The sequence below is a fragment of the Nestor notabilis genome, unplaced genomic scaffold, assembly GCF_000696875.1.
Source record: "Nestor notabilis isolate BGI_N333 unplaced genomic scaffold, ASM69687v1 scaffold3790, whole genome shotgun sequence".
NCBI classification, from domain to species: Eukaryota; Metazoa; Chordata; class Aves; order Psittaciformes; family Psittacidae; genus Nestor; species Nestor notabilis.
Genome location: NW_009909873.1, coordinates 8,473 through 19,064, shown reverse-complemented (window position 1 = coordinate 19,064; position 10,592 = coordinate 8,473). Strand labels below are relative to the sequence as shown.

The window sequence follows — 10,592 nt, the reverse complement described above, 5'->3', positions numbered from 1 at the left end:
CAGGTAGGGAGTGAGCTTGGGCAGAGCTTCCCTGGCTGGACACATACCCAGCTGTGGGACATAGGATCATAGAATCTCAGAGGGTGGTTTGTGTTGGAAGGGACATTGAAGCTCCTCCAGCTCCAACCCCTGCCACGGGCAGGGACGCCTTCCACTAGAGCAGGTTGCTCCAAGCCCCATCCAACCTGAGCTAATACTTCCTTAAGGAGCATCAGCTGTAAGAGGCAGTGCTGTTGCTGGTCCTTTTACATTTGGGATCTGGTGCTCAGTGTACACATTTGGAAGGTCGGGGTTGTTGACTTTACCCCTGCTAGTTCTTGGGCAGCTCAGCTGACATTTCTCTAACACTGCTCCAGTGCTCTGTAAAGAGATATGACCATCACGCTGATATTAGGAAATACATTTAATATGATTTTATATTGCTGTAATGATTGAGCAAATTCTGTGTTTCTTTATTCAGGACTTTGCCTATTCTCAGTCTTGGCTAGTACAGAGGAGTGATTAAGGGCTGTGCTGAATAGTTTTCAAGGGCTGCTGAGCTTAGGTTGCAGGTTTACTGTCTGAGTTGAGTCCCAAAGCAAACTTAAGACTGTTTCTGAGCACATCTCTTCTGAGTTTCACAACCTTGGTAATTAAGCACTCTCACAAAGCCAAATCCAAGCATAATGGAAACTTTGAGCAACAGAAGGATTAGAAATGGTGCAATAGAGAACGTTGGTCTTACCTAAATTTCAAAGTGTTCTTAAAAGCTTATACAGGCAAATGAATTTCATATTGGTTTGAAGGAAAAGAGTCATTGAGTTTGCAAGTGGCAGTGATGTAGAAAGAAAAGAAATAAGATATTACTGAGAGTTCTTACCTCAGGCACAAGATGCATCCCAAACTGTTGTGTAATTAAGGGTACGATTCCCAGTACAGTGGCCATAGTGGGATTTAGTGAAGCAGAAGAGGTTTAATATTCTGAATATGCAGTCAGATGAGCAAGACTTCATTGGTGTTGTCGCCTTACAAGTTCAAATGCTCTTCCTCCCTCCTCCCCCTATTTTTTCAATTGCCTTAAAAGATGTTAAGAGAGCAAAATACTACCTTAGCTTTTGAGGCAAATGCATTTCTTATCTGTAAAGCATCCACTTGTAGAATCACAGAATGGTTTGGGTTGGAAAGGACCCTAAGATCATCTAGTTCCAACTCCCTGCCATGGACAGGGACACCTCACACCAGACCATGTCACCCAAGGCCTCATGCAACCTGGCCTTGACCACTGCCAGGGATGGAGCATTTACCACTTCTTTGGGCCACCCTGTGCCAGCGCCTCAGCACCCTCACAGTAAAGAACTTCCTTATAGACTTCCTTGTAGACTGACAACAACCTTAAAACATCAGTTTTAATGAATGGATCAAATGTACCTTAGGTCGCTATCAGAAACGTAGAAATTAACTAACTGAGGAGAGTAGGTAACAACAGCCAGACATGATGGATGACCTGCTCCGGCATGGCAGATAACCTGCTCAGCTTCCCTGTAGGCATGCCAAGTTTTGTCCATATTCCAACAGGGAATACTCTATAAAAATTTAACAGCATAACATGTTGAAACGATAAAGTACATGCTCTGTTTCCTCTAAAAATGATTAACTAGATATTATTTCTCTCATTCTAAGGCTTGATAATGACTGTGAGTAAACCATGTTACTTCGGAAACCTGCTGCTGGGGATTGTTGGAGTAGATGTTAATCTTGCTTATATCTTGGAAGATGTCACCTACTACCAAGACTCACTGGGTTCCTACACTTTCCTCATTGATAATAAAGGTAACTTTTGGCTCAGATAATCTCTTCTAGTCCCACTGTGGTCAGTAACCATCAAAAGGAAACTCTCAGTTCTCATGTCTCTCAATAGTTGATAAGTAATGAAAGATAACATCCATTAAAAGATTAATTCCATGTTGTTTGGTTAGTTTTGCCTGAGAGTTGCTGGAAACTGTAGGTGGATTCATGACTTGAAATTTCTGTGCTGGAGTTTTGATGGGGAAATGCTTACTTGCTATTGAGATTTCCTACATGTGTAACATCTGAGGTTTTCTGTGTTAGGGCAAAAGGCAAAACTGGTGTATATGTGTGTTCAGCTCTTCTGATCCCAACCTCTTTTTACTGCTTGGTTCTTCAACCTGTCTTTCATTTGCACCTTACCTAGTTCTCCATTTGCAACTTCTTTGATGGTAATATTTGCTTCTTCACTGACATCTGTTAAACCTTTGCAAAAACTGTATTAGTTACTGTATTCTTTTCCCCTATAAATACTCATCCTGGGTTCAGTTGTTGCACTGCTCTCAATGTATGGGTTTGTGTCTTTCAGGATACACACTTATGCACCCATCCCTTACCAGGCCCTACCTGCTGTCTGAACCACCACTCCACACAGATATTATCCATTATGAGAACATTCCTAAGTTTGAGCTGGTGCGCCAGAACATCCTTAGGTAAGGAACTGGGATGCAAGGCCAAACATTAGCAGTTCTTGGGGCACTAGAAGTATTTCTAGAGGACTTTCAAGAGAATGTAAAGTTCCTTTTCCTATAATATCTGGATATTTTTCTGGAATCTTTCCTTCCCCAATGGTTCTGGTTTGTTTTTATCTCCAGCTTTCTTCATTTTATCATTTGGTGTAGTAAGCAGTGGTTTCCATAACTGATCTGGGGGATACTCTTTCTAATCTCTCTTCCACGTCAGGAAGATTTCCCACTATTTGGTCTGGGGTTTTCTTTATCCTTTGTCTAATCTAAGTATGTCTTTTAACTCAGAATGTGGTGGTACACGAGTGTGTTTTCAGCATACATGCACTCTTCCTTCCCCTAAGACAGACGACAGTTAATCTCATCATCTCTTAGGATATTTTTATAAATGCACAATAGATGGATTTTGCTTAAGCACTTACTCAGTGTTTAATACAATGTTGAATGTTTTATCTGCCAATGTAGCATTCCCCTGGGCAGCCAGATCATTACAGTTCCTGTGAACTCCTCACTCTCTTGGCATGTGAACAAACTGAGGGAAGTTGGAAAAGAAGCTTACAATGTCAGCTATGCCTGGAAAATGGTAAGAAATAAAAGCAACCCTGTTGCAGGATGGCATAGACTAAGTTCATATGTTGAAAAGTACGTTAATATAGTGAAGTAGTATGATCCATGCATTAACACAGTGGGAAATGTCAGCTTATTCTGACACTATCTTGTTGCAGAACTGTATCAGTAGCCAGTGATGCTGTTTGCTGTAATTTAACACTTTTCTTACAAACATTAATGATATTGAAGCTCCCATTGAAACTGAGCATGACGTGTATGCAACTGGCTATATTACCAGTTGTAAGAGTTTTAGGAGAGCTTCTAGCAGCTGTCTTCCTTTCTTTAGTTTTGAACATATCTGAACACTAGTCTTGACCCAGACATTAAAATGGAATCTAAGGTTAAATATAATCCAGGTGAGTCTCACCCATGCCAGAAATAATTGGCTACGTCTTTGTGCCAGCAAACTCAAGAGAGTACTTGTGGGTCATTTCACAGTGTTAAGTTAAATCTAACCTAAAAGATTAAGCTGAGCAGTTTCAAGAGATTACATCTGTCATTGTGTAACAGAATTTCATATAGGAGGGTGTCTGGAGCTAATTTTCTGATGTTGTAATGCTACATTAAATATCAAACACCCTTGCAGAGCAGCTGGGCAACTCCAGGCTTTACTAGTCTGATGTACTATAGGAAATTTAACATATGCAAACCAGTAAAGCATGTGACACATGCAGCACACAATTACGAGTGGTGATGATAAAATCTTATTTTGGAGAGTTCATTTGTCTGTATTCTTCATGAAGGGAATACCAATGTCTTTTTATCAAGTGTGAATCTGAAACCTTTGCTCTATTAATGACACTTCAAAAAGTATTCTAACACAGAACAGTGTTAGAAGTTATTGCTAATAGAGCAACAAAGTGAAGGTCTTAGTGTAGTATTTTTTCCTGACAACTAAATATTTTTATCCACAGATTATGGAAAAGTTTGGGGTTTTTTTAAAGCTTAATGGCTCTGATCCATACAAGATGATTACCAACTGGAAGGTGGCTGTATGGGACTGACTTGCGGTCATCAGACCACTGGAGACAAGTGTCTCCATTGTACATGGAGACCTGTGTGGCTTGAGCAGAGTCCTTCTCACTGTTTTCTATAAGACCAAGTCCATATTAGCTTCTTTAAAAAGGAGTTGTCTGTTTTCAGAGAGTGGGAACTGTGATCCTTGAGAGTGTGGCCAAGTGTGGTGCTGCCTTCCAGAACTGGACGGGATGAGCAATTAAAGAGTGAATGCTAAACATAATATAAGTTCTGTAACTCCTCCACCTTTTTGTTTCTGTTTGATGACTTGCCCAATGTTTTTCAGGTCCAGGACACATCCTTTATTCTGTGTGTGGTGGTAATACAGCCAGAAATACCTGTTAAGCAGCTGAAGAATCTCAACACTGTCCCCAGCAGCAAGCTCCTGTATCATCGCCTGGATCTGCTGGGCCAGCCAAACGCCTGCCTGCACTTCAAGCAGCTGGCTACCTTAGGTAAAGCCTCCTCACAGTTCATCTGGACCACCTTGTGTGTTTCTGTAGAGTGTGGCAGCAGAAAGCTTCTCACAAACCCCTGGAAATACTCTTCTCTTGAGAGATTCTCTAATCAGCTGTTACTTTCTTATAGCTCTTCACTGATCATAGCACCATGAGTGTATTTATCTAACTTGATCTGGGAAGTCCATCAAGTTCCCAGAAAGTGGAGTGCTGAGAGTGAGAGATGTCTCACCAAGCTTAAAACTCAGTTCTCTGCTCTCAGCTGTAAAGCAGCTTATTGACAAATAACCTAAGTAGGATGAAGTCCCAGCCAGTCATGCAGGACTCCTATTCTTTTGACTTGGGATTTGTGAAGCTTTTTCACTGCCATAATCATTTAATACCATCGATCCATGAGAAGCCAGAAGTCTGTTGGGGGAAACAGAACTTCAGTGATGTGATGGTTTCCAGACCTTCCTTACCTGCTTAATTGTCGGGTTACTGATGCATTACTGCTTTTGATATGCTAAACTGATTCCGCTCTACCTAAGTTCAGTAGTTGCTCAAACATTACTGGAAAGAGAGTGAGTTTCCATGGCACTGTAAGTTCTAGTGTCTGGAAAGGATAGAGATCTCCAAATATAGCCTGAGAACATAGATGTTTTTTATGTAATCATCATAAGTTGCAAGCTTTCATATCTAAGTATGAAATCTTGGGAGTTTGCTAAAATCCCTGCTGTATTATGAGAAGCTCTCAATTAAGTGCTTTTGTTCTTAGCAAGGTTTGAAGGTCTCGTGGTGCATTTTCTTAGCTATATTGCAGTGCCACAAATAGCTAAGTGAGATTAGAGTTATGGAGGAACTTAACAAACCTATGGAAATTGCTTTGCCAATTGCTTAAAATACAGGGGTTTTTTTTTGCTTTAATGTGGTGCCTAGTCTTGATTATCTTCTATCCAGAAAGACAAGATATAAATGGAGAATATCCAAAAAACCCAGTACTAAGCTGACAAGTGGAAAAACTTCATGCAAAGCAAAATGCAGTCACATCAGGGTATTTGATCTGGGAAGCAGATGAAGGACTGTAATAGAAGTTTCTAAGTGATGACTGCAGTACATCTGGTTGCTGGATGCATGGTGATGTGTTTTAGAGGAATGTGAATAAAAGCAGAACACTTCACATAACTCCAGTGAAATTTTTCCTCTGGAGACCATTACACATGGGGAAATGGGGTTCCATGGGTCAGATATTCAGAAAAGGAGTTGTTCTCAACCTCCAGCCCTGCCTCATCAGCAGCATTTTTCTTTTTAAAAAGAAAAAGCTGTCTGGTACTGCAGTTCCTGCACAATGAAAGTTCACTTTCTAGTCTGTCTGAAAATCACCTGGACAGCTACACCGTTATTGGTACCTTCCCTCTTCTCTGCTTGTAATTCTCCATTTGTTCATCACCTGTAACTAAAATTTCAACTGAAATGCATTTGTTTGTTATCTGTAGCTTTGGACAAGGGCCTGAGGGACAGGCCAAGGGGAATGGCTTGAACCTGCCAGAGGGGAGATTGAGATGAGCTCTGAGGCAGAAGCTCTTCCCTGTGAGGGTGCTGAGGTGCTGGCACAGGGTGCCCAGAGAAGCTGTGGCTGCCCCATCCCTGGCAGTGTTCAAGGCCAGGTTGGACACAGGGGCTTGGAGCAACCTGCTCTAGTGGAAGGTGCCCCTGCCCGTGGCAGGGGTTGGAGCTGGAGGAGCTTTAAGGTCCCTTCCAACCCAAACCAGGCTGGGATTCTAAGTGAGTGGACTGACTTTGTGACTTCTATATTTTGAAGCAAGAAAGGTTGTTTATGTGCAACCTGAGTTTTGTCCGTGCCAGGAGAAACAAAAGGTGAGTGCTCTTTTTGGGTGGAAACCCTCACGTTTCCTGCCCTCACTCACAGCCCACCGGTGACCTGAAGGAGCTGTGTGCTTTGTGTGCCAAAGTGTCGGAGAGTGGAGGAACAGGCAGAGGAGTGAACAGTGCATCAGTGTAATTCCTTCCAGGTGCCCTCAGCTAGGACACCACGTCACATCCCTGTTGTAGTACAATGTGTTTACTACGCAGTGTGTACAATTAATTGTCCTTAACTTCCTCACATTTTGCTGTTTTCAGAAAGCCCCACAGTAATGCTCTCTGCGGGCAGCTTCTCTTCTCCTTATGAACACCTCAGCCAGCCCGAGACGAAGCGGATGGTGGAGCATTACACCGCGTACCTCAGCGACAACACGCGCCTCATTGCCAACCCTGGCCTGAAGGTATGTCCTGGTGCTGGAGGACATGGTTTCCTCACATCCCACTCCTTCATCTAGAAAGAACATTGATCTCATGATGCTCTTAGGGTTATAGAGAGGTGGTTTGGAGTGCTATTCCCGTGCCTGGAGAGATTGCTATGGGGCTTCAAGGTCTAGAAGAGTGGAGAGAAGAGGAAGAGAGCTTCCTTCCCGAGAGGGGGGAAGGAAGTTGATAAGCAGCTATTGAAAAAAACTCTAGAAAAACTAAAGCTGCAGCAAATTCTTAGCAGAAAACCCTTTGTTTTCATAGGCACACAAATGAGAAATGTCTATTTTGTGTGCAAGCCAATCAGTATTTATATTTACATGAAGTAAAAAGGCAAACCCTAAAAGCCTCAGAGATAACGACAACATTATTTCATTATAATAAGCTTTCCCTTTGCTTGGAATGTGCCAGATCCGTCTGGTGTGAGAAGACTTGAAACAAGTAATTGAGTTTAGATGATCTCCGATCGCTCTTTAGGAAACCCCACGAGCAGCTTATTATCTTTTCCTGCAAGTCTTAGAGGAACCCTGCCAGGTCTGCCTTTGTTTTGCAGTTCTCTGTCAGAAATGAAGTAATGGCTACCAGTCACGTCACAGATGAATGGATGACACAAATGGAGATCAGCATCCTCAACAGCTACATTGTGCGCCGTTACATAGCAACCCCCAATGGGGTGCTCCGAATTTACCCCGGTTCCCTCATGGACAAAGCATTTGATCCCACCAGGAGACAATGGTGAGTTTTTAGGGTCCCGTTATCAAAGCTTTGGATAATCCCAAAGGGCAATAAGGGAAATAGTTGGTATCCATTTCATAGGCTGGGTTTGTTCATGGCCAGCTAATAAACTACTTAACTAGAAATGTTTTCATCCTTGGTGCTTAAATACAGCTTGTTAAACCCCTCCTTGGTTCTAATTCCAATCCTTCTTATTTTAAGTGATGGTTTCTGTTTCACATCCCTGCCATGGCAGATGGGACTATAAATATTCAGAAAATGAACATCCCCTTTAGGATTAGCCAATTCAGGAGCGTTTTCAGATCCTTGTGCCATTTTTGGTTGTGAATATTTTAGTTGTTCTGTTTGTTTACAGCGGGTTTCCTTGCTCATTTTAAAGCAGGAATTTGCTGGCTTCACTGCACTATTAATTATGCAGTAGCATCTGATTTGGGAAAATATTTGTATACATTACAAATGAGAGCTGGAGACATGAGAGTGCTCTGGAGTGTGTTTTGACGTGTGCTTTGTTGAAAGGAGCCAGCCAGGTACTTCCACACCATGATGCTGAGAAAGGCATGAGCCAGCGGCTCTGGCTGCACAGAGGGCAGGCTCTGCAATACTCCTGGCATTGGCCATGCTGCAGTTCTTCTGACACAGGTTTTCCCTGAAAATATCATTACCATGGCTACTGGTTAGGTTCTATTCAGGTGTTTTGTCCTTTTGGTTTCACATAAGGTGATGGAATTTTGCTCTTTTTCTGGTAGTGAGATAAATGGGGTGCATTCATATAGATGATATATATTCATATGTATCATACTGAAAAATTTCTTCCCTATGAGGGTGCTGAGGCGCTGGCACAGGGTGCCCAGAGAAGCTGTGGCTGCCCCATCCCTGGCAGTGTTCAAGGCCAGGTTGGACACAGGGGCTTGGAGCAACCTGCTCTAGTGAAAGGTGTCCCTGCCCGGGGCAGGGATTGGGACTGGGTGAGCTTTAAGCTCCCTTCCCATCCAGGCCATTCTAGGATTCAATGATACTGTAAATTAACTGAATGTAAATTTACAATCCCTTGTCTCCATTTTAAAAGCTCCCATATTATTTTCATTGTTGGTTTGGGGTGGGATTTCTTTTTTTTTATTACATTTCACTGATTTTCTGAATCCATGATTTTGGAAGAGCCTCCATGTGCAGCATGAGATAGTGCCCTGGTTTTTATATAAAGCCAAATGGTAGCATTGTCTAAAGAAGATGCAAGTAAAACACTAGAAATAAAATAGAAGTCAAGTAAGCTGCTGCACAGCCCAGTCCAGACTCATAGGTTAGTTACGGGGCAGAGAAAAGCAAACCTTTTTCATACACAAAAGTGTTTCCAACACTTAGAATGTTTTATACTATTTCTTACTTCAGTAAGAAAATAAATGACATGATCGTGGCTTATTTTCTGTTGAAAGAAAGTTTTAAAGGAGATTGTAATCACTTCCTGGCATATTTCTGAATTTTCTTGCCTGAATTCTGTCTATAGGATGTCATTTCTTCTCCATTTGCAACATATCAATTTTGCCAGCATTTACTTTGAGTTTGAGACTACTGGCACTAAGTAGTAGGTTCTTCTAGGGGAAAAAGGTCTAAAATTACATTAAACATATTCTGTGTAGAATATATTGAGGTTTTTTTAAATGCAGTTGGATGCACCGAGGAACCATTTATTGAGGTAGTCTGGTTGAGGTCTGAGTCCTGATCATGCTAAGGTATCTGTTTACTATTAAGAAACATCAATTTGGTAGCACATGGTTCACAGTGTGCAGAATTCAGTGTCTGTCTCTATTTCTACAAGATCAAGGATAGTGTCTTAAAAGGTTAAAGTAATCATTTGTCACTAATTATAATCATTTCTTTTGGCTTCCCTTAGGTACTTGCATGCAGTGGCTAACCCAGGGTTAATCACCTTTACTGGTCCCTACTTAGATGTTGGAGGGGCTGGCTATGTCGTTACGATCAGTCACACAGTCCATTCGTCCAGGTAAATGGTGTTTTGAGGTTTGTGCCAAGCAAGAATACTCTCAGTGATCAAGATTTGCTTTGGGTGGGAGAGAAAAATACTGGGTGACTCGTATGTGTCCAAGAACTGAAAACGAAACCTGGTTTTAAAGTGCTTTTGGTGACATGTAATATAACCTTATAATCTTAGAACAGCTCCAGTGCCTAAAGGGGCTACAAGAAACCTGGAGAGGGGCTTTGGACAAGGGCCTGTAGGGACAGGACAAGGGGAATGGCTTGAACCTGCCCGAGGGGAGATTGAGATGAGCTCTTGGGCAGAAGCTCTTCCCTGTGAGGGTGCTGAGGCGCTGGCACAGGGTGCCCAGAGAAGCTGTGGCTGCCCCATCCCTGGCAGTGTTCAAGGGCAGGTTGGACACAGGGGCTTGGAGCAACCTGCTCTAGTGGAAGGTGTCCCTGCCCGTGGCAGGGGGTTGGAACTGGAGGAGCTTTAGGCTCCCTTCCAACCCAAACCAGTCTGGGATTCTATGTTTAAAGGAAGTCAGGTTATAAAGTATGTACTAAACCTTTCACAAGCTCTCCCAAGTTTCAGGAATAGCAGTTACTCATTTTGGTTTTTACATGGAGTCTCCTCCAAGACTGTCACTGATCGTGTGGCTTCTGCCCACTAATACAAGGGTAACTTCTAACGTGCGGGTGACTACAGATCACAAAGCCAGCAGAGCCCAGGTCACTGCTTTTCTGCTCTGCTCAGAGACATCTCGGCTTTGTTTGGGATTTCCCACCACGGGACATCTGCCTGTCTCTTTTGGCAGGAGCATTATGAGGCTGAACGCCTGCGTGGTGCTTCTCACAGAGGAATTTACTTAAGGGAAAGCAGCACTTTTGTAAGAAGAGAAGTGCAATTAATCAGAAATCTGATTTTTATCTAGTAAGAGATGGTTTACTTAGCTTTAAGAACTTAAAGCTCATGTGGGTTATTAGAACATGATTAAAGAGCGGT

At 42.5% G+C, this 10,592-nt stretch overlaps 1 protein-coding gene across 1 annotated transcript in view; it reads left to right on the top strand.

Annotated features, from left to right (window-relative positions):
* The window catches only part of CACHD1 (cache domain containing 1), a gene marked incomplete at its 3' end in the record, with an annotated part of 93,064 nt that overhangs the window by 74,109 nt on the left and 8,363 nt on the right, over positions 1 to 10,592 (top strand). Inside the window, exons 10-16 of the mRNA XM_010023414.1 lie at positions 1,660 to 1,809; positions 2,354 to 2,477; positions 2,976 to 3,093; positions 4,423 to 4,591; positions 6,716 to 6,858; positions 7,434 to 7,615; positions 9,504 to 9,614. Of these exons, the coding sequence (XP_010021716.1) occupies positions 1,660 to 1,809; positions 2,354 to 2,477; positions 2,976 to 3,093; positions 4,423 to 4,591; positions 6,716 to 6,858; positions 7,434 to 7,615; positions 9,504 to 9,614 (997 nt within the window). The remainder of the gene's footprint in view (positions 1 to 1,659; positions 1,810 to 2,353; positions 2,478 to 2,975; positions 3,094 to 4,422; positions 4,592 to 6,715; positions 6,859 to 7,433; positions 7,616 to 9,503; positions 9,615 to 10,592) is intronic.